Source organism: Coregonus lavaretus, assembly GCF_964263955.1.
Source record: "Coregonus lavaretus genome assembly, contig: HAP1_SCAFFOLD_580, whole genome shotgun sequence".
Taxonomy (NCBI): domain Eukaryota; kingdom Metazoa; phylum Chordata; class Actinopteri; order Salmoniformes; family Salmonidae; genus Coregonus; species Coregonus lavaretus.
The window spans coordinates 149388-174127 of NW_028161959.1; the positions used below are offsets into that span (position 1 = coordinate 149388).

Genomic DNA, 24740 nt, shown 5'->3' on the forward strand with positions numbered 1-24740 from the left:
CTGTATATTTGTAGTGACTGGGTGTATTGATACAACATCCAAAGTGTAATTAATAACTTCACCATGCACAAAGGAATATTCATGTATTTTTTGTTTTTATATCCATCTACCAATAGGTGTCCTTCTTTACGAGGCATTGGAAAACCTCCCTGGTCTTTGTGGTTAATCTGTGCTTAAAATTCACTGCTCGACTGAGGGACCTTACAGATAATTGTATTTGGGGGGTACAGAGATTAGTTAGTCATTCTAAAATCATGTCACTATTATTGCACACAGTGAGCCCATGCAACTTATTATGTGACTTGTTAAGCACAGGTTTACTCCTGAACTTATTTAGGCTTGCCATAAATACTTAGATACTTAGTGACTCAAAACATTTCAGCTTTTCATTTTTTATTAATTTGTAAAAACATAATTCCACTTTGACATTATGGGGTATTGTGTGTGAATCAGTGACACAACATCTACATTGTATCCATTTTAAATTCAGGCTGTAACACAACAAAATGTGGAAAAAGTAAAGCGGTGTGAATACTTTCTGAAGTCACTGTACATGACATAGGCCTACATACATACAGCATGCATAAGATATGAAATCCTAAGGTTTATTTGTATGTGTAATTACAAAGTTCCCAAGGTCACCTGGAACTCTTCTCTTCTTATGTCTCCATACTTGAAAGCACAACTCAACAATGGACATGATTCTCATAGCGTAGAATAGAAGCCTTGACTGTATCATCAAACAATTGTTTCCTTACCCAACACTGCCCCCCGGAGACATGGTCATGACACAACACCACCACAACGTATATACACTGAGTGTTTCAAAACATTAGGAACATCTTTCATTGACATAGACTGACCAGGTGAAAGCTTTGATCCCTTATTGATGTCACCTGTTAAATCCACTTCAATCAGTGTAGATGAAGTGGAGGAGAACGGTTAAAGAAGGATTTTTAAGCCTTGAGACATGGATTGTGTATGTGTGCCATTCAGAGGGTGAATGGGTAAGACAAAATATTTAAATGCCTTTGAACAGGGTATGGTAGTAGGTGCCAAGCGCACCGGTTTGTGTCAAGAACTGCAACGCTGCTGGGTTTTTCACACTCAACAGTTTCCCGTGTGTATCAAGAATGGTCCACCACCCAAAGGACATCCAGCCAACTTGACACAACCGTAGGAAGCATTGGAGTCAACATGGGCCAGTATCATTACATTACAGTCATTTAGCAGACGCTCTTATCCAGAGCGACTTACAGTTAGTGAGTGCATACATTATTTTTTATTTTTCATACTGGCCCCCCGTGGGAAGCGAACCCACAACCCTGGCGTTGCAAAAGCCATGCTCTACCAACTGAGCTACATCCCTGCCGGCCATTCCCTCCCCTACCCTGGACGACGCTGGGCCAATTGTGCGCCGCCCCATGGGTCTCCCGGTCGCGGCCGGCTATGACAGAGCCTGGATTCGAACCAGGATCTCTAGTGGCACAGCTAGTACTGCGATGCAGTGCTTTAGACCACTGCGCCACTCGGGAACGCTTTCAACACCTTGTAGAGTCCATGCTCCGACGAATTGAGGTTGTTCTGTGGGCAAAGGGGGTGCAACTCAATATTAGGAAGCTGTTCCTAATGTTTTGTACACTGTGAATACAACAATTTGGTAGGTGCAGTGAAATGTGTTGTTTTACAGGGTCAGCCCTATTAGTATGCCACCCCTGGAGCAAATTAAGGTTAAGTACCTTGCTCAAGGGCACATCGACAGATTTTTCACCTTGTCGGCTCGGGTATTCAAACCAGCGACCTTTTGGTTACTGGCCCAACCCTCTAACCGTTAGCAATCTTATCCAAAGCTACATAAATGTTTGGCATGGGCCAGGGGGAATCGAACCCAGGAGAGTTGCACACAGCTCTACCAACTGAATCAAACAGGAGTGCATTTTTCCACGTCAGACTTTATTCATCATTAATTTCACACAGATCAGACTCTTCAACCCGACCCGATTCACCCCGGCAACCATAACCTAATTGGAATATCTTTCAACTCCGTAAATAGCCATTGGCATGTTCATCTTTTTCTTTCAAATTGGCCATAACTAACTCAGAAGAACAGCATCCCACATACAAAAAGAGATTGGTTCAGTTGGTTCCATTTCACATTCAACATTTCACAATGCATTAATATTATGAGTAGAAACTTGGATGAACCAATTACATTTTCTTCAGTTATTATTTAAGATTATCACATTTTATATTAGGTTAACGCAACGTGAGGTCAAGACAAACATTGTACCGCAAATCCTAATTTACATTTAGGGTGAATGTTCACTTAGTCATTGATGTCAATGGGAAAACATAAAGATTTGACATTTAATGTGAAAGTTAGGATTCGTCCCGGAATTTGTTGAGAAACGATCTCCTCGTAAGTAGTAGATGCTTGTCTGATACATTTACACTGGTTCCCTTTGCCTTCAGATAGCTTGCATACTTTGAAATCTGACCGCTTATTTTCTCAAAAACAAACACACCGTAAAAGAAATTAGCTACCAAACAAACTGTTCATCATTCACATCAGACAAATAAATGTTAATAAATTAATAATTATCACTGACAAGTTATACCCCTACAGCTCCCTACCAAAATCTTAATTTCTTATCTTGTTACTGTAATTATTAACCCTAACCCTTTCAAACCCCTAGACCTCCCCACCCTCAACCCACCCACTCTCCCTGAGCAAACTGACAGACCAACACATAAAATCCACCTTACTTCAAACTACCAAAGCCTGTAGAACCCATTATAAATATGACATAAAAATGAATGACCATTATGACAAACCATTCCATACTAGGGTCAAACCATTCCATACTAGGGCCAGGAGTTTTTTCTGACCATGTAATCTGACCAGGAACCATTTATAGACTAACACAAGTTTTTCTGGTCAGGTCATGTGGTCAGGAAAAAACTCCTGGCCCTCCTTATGACACATGCAGGGATTTGAACAGTTGGCTTAATTGGCAGTGTTTAAAATTAGTGCCACTGCACGTCATAGTAAATAAATTGTCATGAACAGTTTGTCACTTTCATAATGAGTTATAAAGCTTTCATGATGCATCGTTATCACAAAGTGTGACCCTGAACCCCAAAATCCCCATGAAACCCACAGACGTAACCATCTCCCATAAGACCTCGATAGTTTTTTTGATCTCAATCGACAATTCATTAATTACAAATGTTTTAAAAAAGCAACAATGGCTCATATACATATCGACAAAATGGATTCTTCTTAATATTTCTGATGAGAGTGTTCTACAAAACGAAGGAGTCCCACAGAACAGAACTACACAGCCAGTCTTCCATAGAACCTTCCATAGAACCCATGCTGGTGACATCAGTCCATAGATAGAGCCTGGTTGGCTGAAGCAGGGTTGCTATGGGTATAGTATGGTAAAGTATGCTATTGCACAGTATGGCTGCCCCTGAAATGGCACTATCCCCAACATAGTGCACTACTTTTGACCAAGTCTCATAGGGTTCTGGTCAAAAGTAGTGCACTATATATGGAACAGGGTGCCATTTCAGACACAGTATGTCTGTGGTTCCTGTTGGGGTAGTTTACATGCTAGAAGTTAGGTCTGTGGATCATGTGCGTCGGGTCTTCTGTCTCTTGGCCTGGCGTTTGGCCTCGTCCAGGGCAGTGTTGTCCCCACTGGCCTGGCTCAGGCTACGCACCCCCTGGAGACGGCTCACCAGCTGCAGCAGCAGGGGGATCACCTGAGGAGAGATAGGGCATTGAAGGATGAGATGCCACTTTCGATTGTCTTCTGTGTACTAAAATGCCAAGAAGATCCCAGATACCAATAGAATGTTGTTGTTTTTCAATACAAAGTCTGTATACTTGAGCACTTATCCCATAATACAGAGGCAATAGGTCGTCTGCTTGAACATTTACCAGACCACTCAATTACAGTACATTGGAATAATGATACATGGCTATGCAATAGGAGTTGAGGCAGTGTACCTTCTCATGGTTGTAGGCTGCCAGCAGGAGCAGTAGAGTGAGGGGTAGAGCTATGTACGAACCCTGGGCTACGTCCTGGTCAGGCACTTTACGCTGTGATGAAGAACATCAAATTTGGTTCTCATTCAATATTCAGAAGACACACACGAGGCATTTTTTTTTTTATCACTGTAATGAGAATATTGTAAATATATTACATGACAGTTATTTCCGAAGTAGGATGAAGTTGCCTGTAGAAGCTGATCTAAAATCGTTTTTGTGCTTTCCCACATAATGGATAAGGTCAGAATGTGGACAGGATAAGCTGATCTTAGATCTGTGGCTGCGGACAACTATCCGGAGCATTCAGCCCTGGCAGAGTAGGTACTGTGTACTTACATTGGGGTTGAAGGTCAAAGTGATGTGCTTGTGGTAGCCTGTAGAGGTGAAGGAGACTTGTGGCAGAGAGAAGTCGTACTGGGAGCGAGACAGTGTAGAGTACAGCATCAACACATAGCTCTGTATTGGGGGAGATGACACAAAAACAGTAGAATTATGGTGATGACAACGTACTCTGCAAAGCTCTGTTAATACCACTGACCCAGAATCGCTGGATGAACCTATACTACTTTCTATTATCAGTGCAGTCAAAATTCAGTTTTTCCTGTGTTTTGTATCATATTTTACAACAGCTGATGAAACAAACACTGTAAAAGTGTGACAAATGTGAGCAGTGTAATTTCCTGAAAGTTGATGGTGAAAAATACAATTTACACAGGACATTCTAATCAGCAGGTTTTGCATGGGTGAAGTTTAAGTTAATGGACCAATAACAAAGAGAGTTTCAAACCACTCTGCCAATAACAGCACGTTTTCAGGTTACATACAGTGGGGAAAAAAAGTATTTAGTCAGCCACCAATTGTGCAAGTTCTCCCACTTAAAAAGATGAGAGAGGCCTGTAATTTTCATCATAGGTACACGTCAACTATGACAGACAAAATGAGGAAAAAATATCCAGAAAATCACATTGTAGGATTTTTAATGAATTTATTTGCAAATTATGGTGGAAAATAAGTATTTGGTCAATAACAAAAGTTTCTCAATACTTTGTTATATACCCTTTGTTGGCAATGACACAGGTCAAACGTTTTCTGTAAGTCTTCACAAGGTTTTCACACACTGTTGCTGGTATTTTGGCCCATTCCTCCGTGCAGATCTCCTCTAGAGCAGTGATGTTTTGGAGCTGTCGCTGGGCAACACAGACTTTCAACTCCCTCCAAAGATTTTCTATGGGGTTGAGATCTGGAGACTGGCTAGGCCACTCCAGGACCTTGAAATGCTTCTTACGAAGCCACTCCTTCGTTGCCCGGGCGGTGTGTTTGGGATCATTGTCAAGCTGAAAGACCCAACCACGTTTCATCTTCAATGCCCTTGCTGATGGTAGGAGGTTTTCACTCAAAATCTCACGATACATGGCCCCATTCATTCTTTCCTTTACACGGATCAGTCGTCCTGGTCCCTTTGCAGAAAAACAGCCTCACAGTAGGTATGGTGTTCTTTGGATGCAACTCAGCATTCTTTGTCCTCCAAACACGACGAGTTGAGTTTTTACCAAAAAGTTATATTTTGGTTTCATCTGACCATATGACATTCTCCCAATCCTCTTCTGGATCATCCAAATGCACTCTAGCAAACTTCAGACGGGCCTGGACATGTACTGGCTTAAGCAGGGGGACACGTCTCGCACTGCAGGATTTGAGTCCCTGGCGGCGTAGTGTGTTACTGATGGTAGGCTTTGTTACTTTGGTCCCAGCTCTCTGCAGGTCATTCACTAGGTCCCCCCGTATGGTTCTGGGATTTTTGCTCACCGTTCTTGTGATCATTTTGACCCCACGGGGTGAGATCTTGCGTGGAGCCCCAGATCGAGGGAGATTATTTACATTTAAGTCATTTAGCAGACGCTCTTATCCAGAGCGACTTACAGTTAGTGAATACATATTTTATTATACTGGCCCCCCGTGGGAATCGAACCCACAACCCTGGCATTGCAAACGCCATGCTCTATCAACTGAGCTACATCCCTGCCGGCCATTCCCTCCCCTACCCTGGACGACGCTGGGCCAATTGTGCGCCGCCCATGAGTCTCCCGGTCGCAGCCGGCTGCGACAGAGCCTGGATTCGAACCAGGATCTCTAGTGGCACAGTTAGCACTGCAATGCAGTGCCTTAGACCACTGCGTCACTCAGGAGTATCAGTGGTCTTGTATGTCTTCCATTTCCTAATAATTGCTCCCACAGTTGATTTCTTCAAACCAAGCTGCTTACCTATTGCAGATTCAGTCTTCCCAGCCTGGTGCAGGTCTACAATTTTGCTTCTGGTGTCCTTTGACAGCTCTTTGGTCTTGGCCATAGTGGAGTTTGGAGTGTGACTGTTTGAGGTTGTGGACAGGTGTCTTTTATTCTGATAAGTTCAAACAGGTGCCATTAATACAGGTAACGAGTGGAGGACAGAGGAGCCTCTTAAAGAAGAAGTTACAGGTCTGTGAGAGCCAGAAATCTTGCTTGTTTGTAGGTGACCAAAGACTTATTTTCCACCATAATTTGCAAATAAATTCATTAAAAATCCTACAATGTGATTTTCTGGAGAAAAAAATTCTCAATTTGTCTGTCATAGTTGACGTGTACCTATGATGAAAATTACAGGCCTCTCATCTTTTTAAGTGGGAGAACTTGCACAATTGGTGGCTGACTAAATACTTTTTCCCCCACTGTATCTATGGCATTACATTTGATTAAAAAATCAATTGTGAGTTATTTTTCCTATGTCGTAAAATGTATTTTTTTTTTCTCCCAAAAAGTTGAGGAAAAAAATACATATTGTAAGCAAAAATGTCAACACTGTAAACAAAAACGAATCAAAAAGCATTGCAAGCCCAAAAGCAACAAAATCAATGATAAATAAGGAAACAAAATAAAAAAAAGTTCTAAATTGAATATTTTTGTGTCATTTAAAATCTGCTCTGCTTTGTTTGCAACTTTTCCTCAGACATTTCTCAACCAATGTTCACGTGGGGGTTAGAAGGGGGGAGAACTAAATCGGTAACTGTTGGTCAATACACTTGGAGAGACGGTTCAACAAGATGTATCATTCCATCACTATTGTATGACCCATTAGTTTAATTTCTATGGGGGAGGGGGGAGCGGCTGCACCATGACAGTTTAGAAAAAGTGTTTTATTTGTATTTGACATCTCGACTAATCAGGTTCATTAAGAGATTAAGAGAGCCCCAGCCGTTCCTGTTACATCTCATCCTACTGGTCAAGCCCACTCACCCTCAATGTCCACTTAGAGCAAGTTTGTAGAGTCAAATCAATGTTATGAATATTATAATGTCCCATGTTTGTAGCCCTGGACCTCGTGAACATGTTGATGTACACTATATATACAAAGGTATGTGGACGCCCCTTCAAATTAGTGGATTCGGCTATTTCAGCCACACCGTTGCTGACAGGTGTATAAAATCAAAACACACCGCCATGCAATCTCCATCGACAAACATTGGCAGCAGAATGGCCTTACTGAAGAGCTCAGTGACTTTCAACGTGGCACCGTCACAGAATGCCACCCTTCCAACAAGTCAGTTAGTCAAATTTCTGCACAGAATGGGACCGCTGAAATGCACAGCGGGTAAAAATGGTCTGTCGTCCGTTGCAACACTCACTACCGAGTTCCAAACTGCCTCTGGAAGCAACGTCAGCACAATAACTGTTTGTTGGGAGCTTCATGAAATGGGTTTCCATGGCCGAGCAGCCGCACACAAGCCTAAGATCACCATGCGCAATGCCAACTGTCGGCTGGAGTGGTGTAAAGCTCGCCGCTATTGGACTCTGGAGCAGTGGAAACGAGCTCTCAGGAGTGATGAATCATGCTTCACCATCTGGCAGTCCAACGGACGAATCTGGGTTTGGTGGATGCCAGGAGAACGCTACCTGCCCCAATGAATAGTGCCAACTGTAAAGTTTGGTGGAGGAGGAATAATGGTCTGGGGCTGTTTTTCATGGTTTGGGCTAGGCCCCTTAGTTCCAGTGAAAGGAAATCTTACTTTGTGCTTCCAACTTTGTGGCAACAGTTTGGGGAAGGTCCTTTCCTGTTTCAGCATCACAATGCCCCCGTGCATACATAAATGGTTTGTTGAGATTGGTGTGGAAAAACTTGACTGGCCTGCACAGAGCCCTGACCTCAACCCATCAAACACCTTTGGAATGAATTGGAACGCCGACTGCGAGCCAGGCTTAATCGCCCAACATCAGTGGCCGACCTCACAAATGCTTGTGGCTGAATGGAAGCAAGTCCACGCAGCAATGTTCCAACATCTAGGGGAAAGCCTTCCCAGAAGAGTGGTGGCTGTTATAGCAGCAAAGGGCGGACCAAATCCATATTAATGCCCATGATTTTGGAATGAGTTGTTCGACGAGCAGGTGACCACATACCTTTGGTCATGTAGTGTATATTTGGGAGTAAACAGAGGGTACACATCTGCAGAAAGGTGAAAAGGAAGGAGCGGGAAACTCCCTGAAATTGCTTGGGGCTGACACAGATGACATTTAAATGATGTCAACAGCTAGCCTTTGTTCTCTATCTTCCCTCCATATATCTTCCTGGTATGACAGTTCAAATAGCAAGTCTCAGACTGGACAGTGGTAGACCATGGAGATGTCTCGGGCCACTGTTTTTACCAATGAAGATAATGGCGCCGACAACTATGACGATGTCTATGAAGAGCCCTACTATGAAACTCCAGACATGGCTCCTAACTTGAGAAACGAGACTGAGGATGCAGTGACCCAAAGGAACACACCACAAGCTGAACACTCAGAGGACCTGTTTGGTAATGGAGCCGACGCCTATGAAGAGGCCTATAAACAGCCCTACTATGAAACTCCAGACACGTGTCCTGACTTGAGAACCAAGACTGAGGATGCTACCCCAGGGAGCACAATACAACCTGCGATTCTGAGAGCTCAGGGAGGAGACCCTTTGTTGTTGCTACAGTGTGTCTGGGCCTGCTGTTCTTTCTCCTACTGGCTGGGATCGTCGGCATCTGTCCACTACCACATTTATACAGCCAACCTACAGGGGGAGAGAGACTACTTTCGTAATTTGCTTTGTGCGAAAGCCTGTCCCGAAGGATGGCTGAAGTTTTACTGCAGCTGTTACTACTGAACAGAAATCCTGGAATGAGAGCAGACATGACTGTCTGGCGAGAAAAGCAGACCTGGTGATCATAAACAGCCAAGAGGAACAGGTATTTCTCACTACATTTGACCGATGGATCTGGATTGGTCTGACTGACAGAGAGACGGAAGGGACCTGGAAATGGGTTGATGGCACAGCACTGACCATAGCGTAATGGTGGTGGTCAAAACCAGATTGAGAAGTTGGAGAGGAAGACTGTGCTATGATGTATGGAGGTGTACAACATATTAATCTACACGCATGGAATGACTTCGGGTGTGACGTGAAATTCCAAGGGATTTGTGAGAAAGTGGTTTATTAATACCATAACACCATTGTCTACTGTAACGTAACGTGCACGCAACTTCTTCCTTCCCTCTCAAACACATGCACGCACACACATACTTTAAACTATACTGAGCCAGGCCCACACACTGGGAAGCCAGGCCCAGCCAATCAGAATGAGTTTTTCCCCACAAAAGGGCTTTATTACAGACAGAAATACTCCTAAATTTCATCAGCTGTCCGGGTGGCTGGTCTCAGATTATTCCACGGGTGAAGAAGCCGGATGTGTCAGTCCTGGGCTGGCGTGGTTACACGTGGTCTGTGGTTGTGAGGGCAGTTGAATGTACTGACAAATTCTCTAAAATGACATTGGAGGCGGCTTATGGTAGAGAAATTATCATTAAATTCTCTGGCAACAGCTCTGGTGGACATTCCTGATTCTCACCAACTGTCTAGCTTTTATTTTGGTGATTGTTAGTTCTCAAAGATTATATTCTAAAAATATATATATAAACTCAGCAAAAAAAAGAAACGTCCCTTTATCAGGACCCTGTCTATCAAATAACTTCACAGATCTTCATTGTAAAAGGTTTAAACACTGTTTCCCATGCTTGTTCAATGAACCATAAACAATTAATGAACATGCACCTGTGGAACGGTCGTTAAGACACTAACAGCTTACAATTAAGGTCACAGTTATGAAAACTTAGGACACTAAAGAGGCATTTCTACTGACTCTGAAAAACACCAAAAGAAAGATACCCAGGGTCCCTGCTCATCTGCGTGAACGTGCCTTAGGCATGCTGCAAGGAGGTATGAGGACTGCAGATGTGGCCAGGGCAATATATTGCAATGTCCATACTGTGAGACGCCTAAGACAGCGCTACAGGGAGACAGGACGGACAGCTGATCATCCTCGCAGTGGCAGACCACGTGTAACAACACCTGCGAGACAGGTACAGGATGGCAACAACAACTGCCCGAGTTACACCAGGAACGCACAATCCCTCCATCAGTGCTTAGACTGTCTGCAATTGGCTGAGAGAGGCTGGACTGAGGGCTTGTAGGCCTGTTATAAGCCAGGTCCTCACCAGACATCCCCGGCAACAACGTCGCCTATGGGCACAAACCCACCGTCGCTGGACCAGACAGGACTGGCAAAAAGTGCTCTTCACTGACGAGTCGCGGTTTTGTCTCACCAGGGGTGATGGTTGGATTCGCGTTTATCGTTCGAAGGAATGAGCGTTACACAGAGGCCTGTACTCCGGAGCGGGATCAATTTGGAGGTGTGTCCCAGCATCATCGGACTGAGCTTGTTGTCATTGCAGGCAATCTCAACGCTGTGCGTTACAGGCTCATCCTGACATGAAAATGGAAATGCCACCAGCCATACTGCTCGTTCTGTGCGTGATTTCCTGCAAGACAGGAATGTCAGTGTTCTGCCATGGCCAGCGAAGAGCCCTGATCTCAATCCCATTGAGCACGTCTGGGACCTGTTGGATCGGAGGGTGAGGGCTAGGGCCATTCCCCCCAGAAATGTCTGGGAACTTGCAGGTGCCTTGGTGTAAGAGTGGGGTAATATCTCCCAGCAAGAACTGGCAAATCTGGTGCAGTCCATGAGGAGGAGATGCACTGCAGTACTTAATGCAGCTGGTGGTCACACCAGATACTGGCTGTTATTTTTGATTTTGACCCCCCTCCCCCTTTGTTCAGGGACACATTATTCCATTTCTGTTAGTCACATGTCTGTGGAACTTGTTCAGTTTATGTCTCAGTTGTTGAATCTTATGTTCATACAAATATTTACACATGTTAAGTTTGCTGAAAATAAACACAGTTGACAGTGAGAGGCAGTTTCTTTTTTTGCTGAGTTTAGGTCCATTATCTTTTTCTACATAGTTAATATCTGGTGTTAGTAATTTAAGTTCACACTGAAAATGTTTTTCCATCCCGAAAATAACTTACTTTTAATTTTTTTGACATATGTGGCCCAAAAATACACTTAGGAGGCCGCCCAAGACTTTTCTATGCAAAAAAACCTCTGATGAACATTCCTTTTTATTTCTCTATAGATACATTTATCTACAGCATAGATGGAGTTCAACCTCTACACAGGATGACATCGGAGCTGGTATTACTCTAAGAAAAAAATATATTATGAATTTTCATAGAGAGAAGACCTTTCCAATTGAATGTTATATCTTGAAAAAACTACAATTTAACCTCTTAAAGAATCGGACCCCCCCCCCCGATTGATCCAGTGAAGTATTGCAATACTGGACTATTTTGTATCAAGTCTGCCCAAATGTGCCGAATTGGTCAATTGATACATTTTCAAGTACATAACTATAGAGAACATACAAAAATTATATGGTAATACAAAATGTAAGTTTACACACTCCCAGGAATGTCATACATGATGGATCAAGCTTATAGACGTTCACACATCTAGATGGCCAGGAGGAGTGGATGTGGAGCCAGAGACAGCAGGGGTTCAAACTGTAGAACCCAGTTCCTACATTTGAATATAAAAATTGATTTTATCAAACAAAACTATGCTACATTTTATCTCTGGGACCCTTAGGATGACAAATCAGAGCAAGATTACTGAATGTAAGTACATTATTTACCTTCAGAGGTGAATGTATCAAACCAGTTGCCGTGATAAGTTTTTTGTTGTTGTGCACTCTCCTCAAACAATAGCATGGTATTTTTTCACTGTAATAGCTACTGTAAATTGGACAGTGCAGTTAGATTAACAAGAATTTAAGCTTTCTGCCCATATAAGACGTGTCTATGTCCTGGAAAGTTTGCTGTTACTTACAACAGTCATGCTAATCACATTACTGCACGTTAGCTCAACCGTCCCGTATACGGGAAACCGATCCTGTAGAGGTTAACTTGAGAAAATTTATTTGTATATGTTTTACATTGTAAAAAAAAAAAAAAGGTGGCAATCCCAAAATAAACTGATTAATTTTGTTCTTGATTTCTCCGTTGTCTCTTGCTTTAAATTTGTAAATTATTATCATTTAGATTTTTTTCTTTCTGTAAAGTGTATTGTGAATTTGTTAAATATCATTTAAATAAATTGTGATTTAATTTAAATAATAATAATAATAATATTATTATTATTATTGACCTAGAAGAGCCATTTCTGGGTTGGGTACAACAGTACTTCAGCTCTCAGGAAGGCAGTAGTGATGCTTCCTTGGCTATCTGCTACACACTCATTTCTAGCCAGCCTTATACCACATTACATACTGAATGATAGTACATTTCTGTAGCAGGTCCATACCTCTCCGTCCCTGTCCAGAGGCGGGAAGTGGAAGAAGAGGGACTGCCCCAGAGAAACACTGTTGATGGGGTTGTCCAGGTTGTCACTCTTATAAAGCTTCACCTGCAGGGGACAGGAGGAAAAATAAGATTATATGGAGCCATAGAAATAGATAGAGGACTCTAGATGGATATAATCCATTTTAGCATTGACATTCTTCCTCTATCTAACTCTTATGTATGAGCACATAAAGGTGTTGCTCAAAGTGGCATCATACCATCACAACATTACATGGGATATCTAACAGCTATATTTAGGCTTTATCTATGAATTAGTTCCTTATGACACATTTGCAAACAAATATGATGAATTAACATAGAAATAACATTGAAAATGTTTTATGACTGAGATACTTAAAAGTAAATAGGTAGTTATGAGGTGATTTTATGGGTATTTTAACGAGGGGATCTTACAGAGAGAGTGGGCAGGTGTTCTGGTGAGGTGATGATGTTCCCACTCAGGTCAAACTGGTTGATCTGCCTGAAGGCGATGATGTTGACTCCCACGATGTCGGTGCTCCCAACCTCTATGGAGCGGTGCTGAGGCAGGGCTCTTTCAATGTGATCATTGCCCTCTGCTCTCAGCTGGATCAGGTATCTACAGCCCGGCTGTGAGAGAATCTCAAAGTTAGCAACACAAAAACAAAAATAATCACAGAGCTATTAGCAATTGCCACAGCAGTCTTTGGGGTATCAAACGCAACGTGAGCATGCTATGACCCATTCCGCACAAAGTATCTCTTACAAATGTGTTGTATCTGTTGTCTATGTAGGCTTCATAACTACTTTATGTGCTTGTATACAGGCTTTATAATGGCTTTATGTAGCCCTTATGAAGCCTCAAAAAGGCCCCTGACTCACCAGTAGGCCCCTGAGCCTGAAGCGTCCATCCTCGTCAGTGACTGTGTCCTCACTGTAGATACTACACTCTGCCTGTCCCACTGCCTCCACTGACACGTCCCTCTCAGCATCCCCACTCAGGGACTGAACAGCCCCGTAGCAGCTAGATAGGACGCAGTAAATCAGGAAACTGGTCAGACAGGCAGCCATTTTGGGGATTGATAGGACACAGGAAAATAATTACACACACCGTCATTTCGGGGATGGGACTGTACCTTCCTTGCCAAGTAAGTAAGCAAGAACATGCCTGAATAAGATTTGTTACAATAAAAATAAGTGGCTAAAGATGGTTGGGGGGGAAATTGAACTTCATTCTGCCTTGTTTAGTAAATTTTTTCATTTAGTTCAACGCTCATTGGATTTCACTCACTTTGCATGAAATGTGCTATATAGATAAAGATTGATTTGATAGGCCCGTCTCCAGTACCTGTATGCTGTTTTGAATCCGGTGATGTCGATGCTGAGGCTCTGTCCCTCGTCTACGGTGATCATCTGAGAGGCTGGCTCAAACCTGAACTCCTTCATCATGGGCTTGAAGTAGTACTGACCTGGGCTCTGAGGGGAGGGATGGAGAGAAGGAAGAATAGAAGAGATGTGATCAATAAATGGCACCTGCAGTGTAGATGCACCAATCCACACAGCACCAGTTCACATCACACAGCATATAGACTTCCAACTAGTAGCCCGGTGTGTTTGCTAATCAATCATTCAGGAGGAGGAGAATACAGATATGAAGTAGGTGTTGAGTTCAGTAAAGAACGTTGAGGTCCTTACCAGGTTGTTGAAGGTGAGGACACCAGTGTCCTGGGTGAGCAGGTTGGATCGGAACGATCCTCCACTGAGAGACAGCAGGACTCCAGACAGAGCCTGACCATCCTCTGACTTGATCTACGACACACAGAGAAAGATATGAGATATGACAATTAACATAAACACACTGCATAAGACTATACATATCAAACCCTGCTGCAGCCAAAACTACATTTAAGTTGTAGTTCGACACCAAGACAAATTCCAAAGAACACTGTTGAATGGCAATACATTCTGAGAGCAGACTCATCAAATATTTATTAAAACAACCCTCACCCTACCGAGGAGGGATAATGTTACTAATTAAACAACAAGCTAGCTCTAAGCCAAATGCTAATAAAAGGCTTGTTTTCCCCTGAGCTAGCTAGTAGCATGTGTGTGTGTTCTGTACCTTGAAGGTGACTCCAGCCAGGGCAAAGGCCTTGAAGTCTCCCTGGTTTCCCTCTACAGGGCTGAGGATGAAGCCCTCCTTACTGGCACTGATGTCATACTGACGGTCACTGTGCAGGGGACCAACACTGGGGAGGGAGAAACAACCAATAGAAAGTTATTCAGATTGACTTGTATTACCGTTTGTTTCCTACAATGTCACAATCAAGGAGCATTTACCAAACACCTAGATACAACCTGCCTGAAGCGAATCTAAAGCAACAAATATGTTACATGGTGTATATTTCATTTGGCTAGATTAAATGCAAAGTGGTCAAATGTATTGTTAAAAAACAACAAGAGCATGATTTAAACTAGCAACCCCAGCTTGCAAGATGTTTTACCTGATGACTAGGGCAAGGAACTAGGCCATGCTAGCCTCACGACTAACACAGCAGTGACTGAGGTTACGGTTAGGAGATAGTCAGGTATACCTGTAAGCCCCGTTCTCGTTGGTGGCGACGGTGATGAGGGGTGCCTGGGCTCCTCTCTCTGTGATGGAGATCTCTACCCCCTGCAGCTCTGGAGTCACCTGGCCCTCCAGGAACAGACCAGCACGCCCTGCGATGTCCACCACCCGCCCTGGACAAGACTCTGTGAGGATGGGACAGAATAAGAGTTCTATAGACTACCGCTACAGACAGACAGAGCTGCATGGCCGGTGATGTCCACCACACGGCCTGGACAGATCTCTGTGGACGGGTGCTGGGTGGACCAGAGAATAGAGTTACCCCACATATAAACACAGCCATGCAGACAGACAAAAACAGGTTTTACACCACAGCCACAGTGATATGCAGACAGACAAGACACACACAAAGACAATAACATACACAAAAGAAGAGGATCACAAGGAAGTGAACTCTGACCTCCAGTGATAGTAGCCTCGACCTCCGGCGGATAAAAGAGCAGTTCCTTGGAGGAGGGAATCACAGTGATCCTCTCCCCAGCCCTGGCCCAGTAAGAAAACTCGTAGTGGAAGGGTCCGGTGAGCTCGTCAGCTCTCTCCTGGACGGGGGGCTGACTGTCTCCACCATGCTCAGCCTCTTGGGCACGTCTCTCCCTCTCCTGGCGCCGCAGCTCGATCTCCTGCAGCTGCTGCTCCTGTCTCTGCTCCTCCTGGCTCCTCAGAGGGCCTAGGACCAGAGCTGGCTCAGACTCTATAGAAGACCTGATGCAGGACACAAACATTGTTTAGGTTTATACAGCAGGACCAGAGCTGGACCAGACTATGAACGACCTACAGGAGGAACACAGTGATAATCAGGTTTTTTGAGTCGTCATATTCAGAAAACAATCAAGTAATTCATGTTTAAACCCTAATTCTGGATATGCATGCAAAACTCCAACCTTTTTATGAATGATGTACACTGTACTGCTCTATGTAAATAGGAGGTGGTTGAATCAAATTATGCACACAGCTTCACTCCTTTGAGTTCAACATATATTCTGAATACAGTACTGCTCAGAAAATCTTACACAGAATTTCAAATATTCATCTTACAAACAACGACAATGCCATCAGTCCACATTGTGCCAGGTTGTTTGGACATGGTAGAGTGAAGGTAGAGTGATGGTAGAGTGAAGGTAGAGTGATAGTGGAATGACAGCAGGTCTTAACAGGTGGTGTGGTCTTACTTGATGGTCACAGTGACATCCAGGATCTTATCAGTGGTGATTAGGCCAGTCATGTGATGTCTCACTGCAGTCAGGGTCAGTATAGTGGGGGCTGACCTGAAGGAGACATTTAGACAAGTAGAGTCATTCACTTTGGTGTGGCTATATAAAGGAAAACATAGAAATTGATCCAATAGAACATACTTACGTGTCGTAGGTATAATAGTCCTGCTCGAATTGGTGGCAAGATCGAGGAGTCACTTTGTACACACCTGGCAAAGACAAGGTTAGATGGTTAATAAGCATATATATTTTACTCATTTACCTAACGGTAACCTATATTATCCTAGGTTAGTCCCACTGAGATACATTTGCTTTTTCAAAGAGAGATCTTTCAGTAAGGATATTGAAGAGAAGAGAAGTAAAGAAAAAGAGGAGAGGAGAGGAGAGGAGAGGAGGAGTTTCTCCTACCAGGCTTGGAGAGACAGAAGCGGTTGACCCCCTTGGAGAGGTTATAGACGCCAACGTTCTCAGGCTTGCTGCCATCCTGGAAGAACTCCTGCCAAGATACATACACACTCATTTAGACTTCACACCAGCAACCACGAGTATGTTAAATAACTTATGAGCTATTTATGAACCATAACGCTCAGCAATTCACTCATACTCTTCTTATCAGAGCATATACACTACATGGCCAAAAGTTTGAACATCTCATTCCAAAATCATGGGCATTAATATGGAGTTGGTCCCCCTTTGCTGCTATAACAGCCTCCACTCTTCTGGGAAGGCTTTCCACTAGCTGTTGGAACATTGCTGCGAGGACTTGCTTCCATTCAGCCACGAGCATTAGTGAGGTCGGGCACTGATGTTGGGCTATTAGGCCTGGCTCGCAGTCAGCGTTCCAATTCATCCCAAAGGTGTTCGATAAGGTTGAGGTCAGGGCTCTGTGCAGGCCAGTCAAGTTCTTCCGCACCGATCTCGACAAACCATTTCTGTATGGACCTCGTCTAGAATGTCTTTGTATACTGAAGCGTTAACATTTCCGTTCACTAGAACTAAGAGGCCTAGCCCGATCCATGAAAATCAGCCCCAGACCATTATTCCTCCTCCACCAAACTTTACAGTTGGCACTATGCATTGGGGCAGGTAGCGTAGTGAGTGTTGCAACCGCAGACAGACGATTTTTACGCGCTATGCGCGTCAGTACTCAGCGGTCCCGTTCTGTGAGCTTGTGTGGCCTACCACTTCGCGGCTGAGCCGTTGTTGCTCCTAGACGTTTCCACTTTACAATAACAGCACTTACCGTTGACCGGGGCAGCTCTAGCAGGGCAGAAATTTGACAAACTGACTTGTTGGAAAGGTGGCATCCTATGACGGTGCCACGTTGAAATTCACTGAACTCTTCAGTAAGGCCATTCTACTGCCAATGTTTGTCTATGAAGATTGCATGGCTGTGTGCTCGATTTTATACACCTGTCAGCAACGGGTGTGGCTGAAATAGCCGAATCCACTACTTTGAAGGGGTGTCCACATACTTTCGGCCGTGTAGTGTATGTATTACAAGCACAAACATAAATACACACAGGAACACATTACAGTACACATGCACACAACAACACATATGAACAAACCTAAAGACACACACACAGCCCTCCCCTGTGTTACTACTGACCAGGGTGATGGCGTGGGACAGGGAGCAGCGGAGGATGTATCCTATCTGTCTGAACTCAACTCCCAGCACGTCTGAGTCCAGCACCTCCAACTCCACTGACTTGAGCTTCCAGCACCACTCCTCATGGGAGATACTCACTGGGAGGAGGAGAGCAGTAAGTCAGACATTGCTACAATATTGACATAAGGACAATACATAACCTAGCCTGAGAGATTGGAGTACAGCATGGCTTTAGTGTATGGATTTCTTCACTTACAACATTGACCATACTATAACCTACTTGTTCAGTAGGCACATAATGGAAGAAAACTGAGCGAAACAAGGAGGTACTAAAAATGTATTGTCCAATAAGACATTTTTGTTTTCTGTAGCACATTTTTTTTTAAACCTTTTGCCCCAATGAACATGACCCAGGAGGTCTGTACCTTTGTATTTGCCAGGCAGGACGTTGTCGAAGGAGATCTCCAGGGTGTCACTGCTCCCTGAGAGGAGCACGCTCCTCCTCTCCCCCTGACGACTCACCGGCTGCAGGGTTACCGACAGGTCATCACAGTTCGCTGGGAGTCAAGAGGTCAAAGGTTATTCAAAGTGGTGAGACCGTCGATGATTGGCTGTCTAACGAGGATGTTAGGACTAATAGAGTATTCAGGTTGACTGTGTTTTCAGTGTTTGTCAAGGACCCAGTTAGGCATCAAAACACACTCAGTCTGTCTAATAGAAAAGCACTTTTAACCATGACTGTTTAATTCAACAGAAAGTGCCCCCTACTTTCCCCTGTTGAATAAGAGTTATTTCTCCCCAAGGGGTAATTGTTAACCTTGAATTATTCCTACTTGACATCTAAACAGGCCTAATGGGAGAGAGCTCCAGGGCAGGCTTACCCAGACAGTAGACCTTGCCCGAGACCGAGGCCATGAACTGGGTGAAGAGGAGGTCGGAGAGGGGCCTGTCCACCAGGGAGACCTCCAGAGCAGCAGGCTGCAGGGCCAGGCCAGCCTTCACCTCCACCTCCGGAAGAGACACCTACAGGGAAGGATGGAAGACAGGGTGAAACATTAGCCTATGTACAGCCAAGGTAAATGGAAAAATCCTGTTTGGTTGTATTTTGAGAGGAACATCCATAAGAGCTGAACTCACATAAATAGGACTGGAAGTAGGATGAAATTGCCACTTTAGTCTGCTTTCTTCACACTTATAGGGACATGATTCAGAGCAGGTAAGCTGATCCTAGATAAGTGCCTAAGAGCAACTTCGCTCAATACTACCAAAATACAGACAATTCATTTCATTGTCAGAACAAGCTGTATTTCTGTAACATACGGTAACACTGTAGTCTCCAGGTTTGGCCTGGAAGCAAAAGGCCCCCTGCTGGTCTGAGTCGGTTGTGCGGGTGGCGGTGTTGTCCTGTCCAAGAGGAGTGAGGGTCACCTTGTAACGCCCCTGCTGCTTCATGCCCTCTGGCAGATGGGTGATGGCGATCTGACCACACACGCTGAACCTGGAGAGGGGAATGAACATGACATAAGCATTTATAATGCCTCAACAGAACAACTACGTAGCTGTTATGACAGATGTATGGTATGATTATAGATGTATGAATTGCCTATGGAGGCAACAATAGGACACATTGGTGATGCTTTTTCACAGTCCTTCTAAGGTCAAAAGTCTAAACTCACCCAGCAGTGATAATGTCAGGAAGTTGAGGTGTGTTGGGAGCTATCTTCACCGTGATTGGCACAAAAAACATGAGGTCCTTGTGCGTGCGGAGGGTGTAGGTACCGGTGGTCATATTCTCCAGGCGGTAGGAGCCGTCCTCTTTGGTCAAAACTGTTAGAGGGGAAGGAGAGCGTGGGAGAAAGAAAGGGTTCAGCAGAAGAACAATCCCAACGCAAATGGACATAGCATCGCCCTGATACTGTCTACACATTAATCAAACAATGCATCTCTGATATTTCTCCTCCGATTTTGAACACAGATAATAGAAGGGAAATGGGGTGGTGGATGATGTCATTATGGTTACCTTTGATCTGGTTGTTGAGGGTTACCGTGGCGTCAGGTACCCCCTCCCCCTCCAGGCTGTTGAGAACCCTGCCGGTCACAGAGAAACCCATGACACGGAAGATGGGCTACGGAGAGAAACACAAAACACATCATTATTTACACAACACCTCCAGGGTCATGTACAGTACCATAACCACTGTTTATCACATGACAAGGGACAATGCTGTATGATTTTAACCCATAATTAACAGCCAACCAGGAAGCTGGAGCACTGTAAACTTACCTCCAGCTTCAAGCTGTTGTGCTCCACCCTGAAGTCCATTCTGGAAGGAGCCACGTCAAACGTGATCCTCTCTCCTCTGTAGAAGGGAATCTGAAACACAGACAAATTTGTCCAAAATAGTCAAACAAAGTAAAGGACAAGAAACCAGAAAAAGTACATAATACATTAGTTTTGTATAGAGCCATCCAGATTTTTGTATAGAGCCTTCCAGATCCCAAGGACATTTTACACATTAAAAACAACATAAGAACACCAACTGTGCTATATCAGCAACACACATTAACTGGAAGGGATATGTGCTAAATATGTGGTCTTCAGAAGGCCTTTTCACAGAGCATTTTCTTATTCCAGGGCTATTTTGCCATGGGCTAAATGCAGTGTGAACAACTCGGGTGTGTTGTGTTGTGGCGGCCATCTTACCACAGTGTATTCTCCGCTGGCCAGTGAGGGGAAGGAGAAAGTGCCGTCCTCGCGGGACAGGGCGCTACACAGGTAGACCAAGGAGTCATCTCCAGACACGGCTCCCTCCACTGGGGATGTGTTACAGCCCCTGATGTCCTGGGAAACACAAGAAATACATGTAAGATAAGCATAAATATATTTGAAACTTGAAATTCCCGTTTTGGGTAAAAACGGTATGTATCCGTCTGGGTTACTATATCATAATTCAACCAATCATGAGGTAAAATGCCCAGCTTCATAGACAGCCAACATTAAGGATAAAATATCACTAAAGTGTACCACAATGTGTATAGAAATACAGGGGGCTGGACACCACTGCTCATTCGATTTGCCATTCAATTCAATACAAATATATTTGACCTCCTTCTTCACTGTGGCAGAGTAGAGGAGGAAGGTGACTTCTTTCATGGGCTCCCCATCACTCCGGACCTCCCCAGAGACATCATACCCTCCCACCACTAGGTGTTCTGCAGCCGCCGCATTGGCACTGGACACACGCACCGACATAGTGCTCTGTGGAAAGACAATGCAAAATGATTGTGGATTATTTGGAGGTTTTTGCTCTAATTCTTTTGCATAGTTTACACTATCTCTAATCACTTATTTTGCTTGCTTATATTACTTGCGCAATATGATTGTTGAGTTCCAATTGCATCCAACTAAAATGGTGACAATAACACCTATAGCTACACTTTGAGATGTCTTGAGATCATGAGCCATGCGGAAAGAAACTCACCTGCTCCAGAGTCCAGGATGGATGAGAAGCAATGATGTCATAATTTCCAGGAAGTACTTTGGAGAAGGTGTACCTGTGAAATGACCCAAAACATTCTGTGTTAGAAGCCTAGTGCTTGTACCACCCTCACTTATATTGTCCTGATACAAAACAACAGCGGATGTGTACATAAACATTTGCATTGATATGAATGGCTTGAGTTGCCACCACTAAAAGAAAAGCCAGTGTGTGTGGGTTTGTTTGTGTTGTAAGGGGTAGTTAAGAGCTGATCAGGAGACACATTTCTGATGTAATAATTGGACAAATAAAGTTATATTGCCTTGTAGTTTAAAAAGTAATGCTGTTAAAAGAGTTTGTGGTCCCTTACTTTCCTCCAGGCTGAGAGAGCACAGTCTGCAGCTTCTCTCCTGTTCCCTCCCTGGTCAGGCTGATCTCCACCCCAGCTGGGCCCAGGAGTTGGCCTTTACTCAGCACCTGGGACAGGGACACACACACACACACAACACATTAACGTCACAAAAAAGTCAACAATTATTTCTCAAATGCACATACTGTATATCCGGTAAGTATTAACAATAAACAGCCATTTAAAAAAGTGGTAGATCTCTGTGCCATTCTGTTTAGTCAGTAAATAGCTATGTATTGAGTCTTTGGGAGGGTGGCAAGTAGTCTAGGGGTTAAGCGTGTTGGGCCAGTAACCGAAAGGTCGCTGGTTCGAATCCCCGGGCCGACTAGATGAAAAATCTGTCGATGTGCCCTTGAACAAGATACTTAACCCTAATTGCTCCAATAAGTCGCTCTGGATAAGAGCGTCTGCTAAATGACTAAAACGTAAATGTATTTTAGCCAGCACCATTACCACAAGGACTAGGCCAAGGCTTATTGAAGAAGAAGAGTTCCTCTCACCGTTCCAGAGACAGAGAAGCCAGTGAAGACAAAGTTGATGTCCTGCTCCTTGGTGCAGATATCATTAACACCGTCCACATAGAGGTCCACACTGGTGGGCTCTGCAAAAACACAGACATACAGAGTGTTATGTTACAGCACTGCTGGCAATACACAAGCGGTAAAAATACACATGAAATTCTCCTTACCAAAGCTCCACCCATGAGGAGGCTCAATCTTCAACACAAAGTCTCCCTGTGAATAAGAGAGAGTCAAATATTAGCAGAACTGCCTCTATGAATCCGAGAGTGGAAGACTCCTCTCTCCTCTTTAACATGTTCACTTTTTGTGAACAGTCCCATCACAAGTCAAACTGTTGAATACATTTCATTTGAACGTACATTGCCTGTTGTCCACTGATTTTGTCCTTATATAGGAGGTAATCTGAGACAAAATATACACAGAGTAGTGTTATTAACCCAACTTTCAGTACGCTGGTCTGTATGTCAGTTTGTATTTTCAATGCTGACTCAATTCGCACGGGACACTGCACAATATGTCAACAATGGCCGAGTTTACCCGAAGCACAGACTGAACGTTGTCCCACGCAATCAACTGGCAAATTTCACAAGCACGTCTAGCTGATTGCGAGGTAACGCGCTTTGGTCGACAACGTTCAGCTACTGTTTACATATTGTGCATCACGTGAAATGTGTCAGGAGATGGGAAATACAAGCAACAGAACCGGCGCTGCAATAAGTAGGGTAAACAACACTTTCCTGTGGTTACCTTATACACCTGATACCGCCAAAAGGACTAACAGCGCTCACAACCGGTAAAGTACGATTAAATATCTTTGTATTCAACATTCTGGCTTGTAGAAGCTATAGGATGAGCTCATTGTAATGGCTGGAATGGAATGAATGAAACGGTATCAAACACATCAATGGTATGGAAACCACGTTTGACTCTGTTCCATTTACATTCCAGCCCTTACAATGAGCCCACCTGCCTACTCTGATCAATACGTTACCTTGTCATAGAGGGGAATCATAAAGTATCCATTGATGGGAGCACAGTCGGTTTGATATTTCAAAGACCCTTGTTTTGTGTACACTTTAATCTGTGAGAGACAAGAAAGACGATATTTATTTAGCAACACAAACAGAACCAAAATAATGATTTCATGCAATGCATGCTGAACAGTTCTATATGCTTTTGCAATCAAGTAAATTAGCTACTGTAGCTAGCTAACGTGAATGACTTGCGCCGGCAGTCATTAGGGTGAGGGTTGTCCAGTCTGAGATGATTTCACTAAAAAGTAACGTTAATCCTATTATAACTGTGAATGGGGTGTGTATGGTGCAACAATACCTCGTCAGTACTGCGGGGTTTAAGTGGACTGGCAACTAGTTAGGCTAACTTTAGCTAGCAAGTGCGTAAATTACCATTCGCTAAGAGTTTTAAATGTAGAAAGGGCTTAAAATCAGTGAAACACATTTAGCTACTTTGAAATTGCTGCAAGCTATTGGTGTTTCTGATGCGTTTTGTAAGGATAACTAGCTAGTGCAATGCTATGCTAACAAGTTCTGAAATTCGACATGGTTGTGCACGGGAAACCTGCAAGATAGATTTGATGGCTCGTAAGATTACTGTGGCTAGTCATACAGATCATCTTACTAGCCACCTTAGGGCTAATGTTATTTAATTCAAACTCAACTGTCATTTCACCACCCAAGACCCCCAACAATATTCTGTCTATGCCTACTACGGTAGGCCGTCTCTGCACTCTCACCTCGATCAGCGAGTAGTTGATTTCAACGTCGGATTTCACGAACCCTCCGCATGCCACCACAATGTCATCCGCTGACACTGTAATACACTGGCAGCAGATGATTCCAAATAATATCCAGAACGCTGCCATGTCTGCCGGTTCCGTTATTCCGAGCTTTCGGCAGAATATTTTTCTGGATAACCGAACTGACAGTGCACGCTGCCTCCGGTTCCGTACCAGCTGAGCCGTTGAAGGAGCAGTAGCTAGCTAGCTATTCTGGAGGTTTCGACACCTGCTGGTGCGGAGGTAACATA

At 43.9% G+C, this 24740-nt stretch overlaps 1 protein-coding gene across 1 annotated transcript; it reads right to left on the reverse strand.

The window, feature by feature from the left end:
- Positions 1-1932: 1932 nt before the first annotated feature.
- Positions 1933-24658, reverse strand: LOC311119798 (BOS complex subunit NOMO1-like). Its single transcript, XM_084194450.1, has 29 exons — positions 24448-24658; positions 23686-23775; positions 22862-22907; positions 22674-22774; positions 22135-22241; positions 21768-21840; positions 21392-21544; positions 20990-21127; positions 20570-20659; positions 20306-20411; positions 19962-20112; positions 19606-19783; positions 19167-19308; positions 18711-18842; positions 18286-18422; positions 17082-17169; positions 16819-16882; positions 16632-16727; positions 15863-16164; positions 15428-15587; positions 14956-15082; positions 14529-14642; positions 14182-14309; positions 13716-13857; positions 13269-13463; positions 12817-12918; positions 4397-4516; positions 4019-4111; positions 1933-3771 (listed from the first exon to the last, which is right to left on the reverse strand). The coding sequence occupies exons 1-29, from the start codon at positions 24574-24576 to the stop codon at positions 3640-3642; spliced, it is 3636 nt and encodes a 1211-aa protein (XP_084050576.1). The 5' UTR covers positions 24577-24658; the 3' UTR covers positions 1933-3639.
- Between the last annotated feature and the right edge of the window lie 82 nt (positions 24659-24740).

What these genes read in the sequence shown, in the direction of transcription:
- LOC311119798 (XM_084194450.1), bottom strand. Translation starts at nt 24,576, where the DNA reads ATGGCAGCGTTCTGGATATTATTTGGAATCATCTGCTGCCAGTGTATT. An exon ending in GATGTCACTGTGACCATCAA is followed by an intron (nt 16,165 to 16,631) that starts GTAAGACCACAC and finishes GTCCTGCATCAG; the next exon opens with GTCTTCTATAGAGTCTGAGC. An exon ending in TCCTCACCTTCAACAACCTG is followed by an intron (nt 14,310 to 14,528) that starts GTAAGGACCTCA and finishes CCCTCCCCTCAG; the next exon opens with AGCCCAGGTCAGTACTACTT.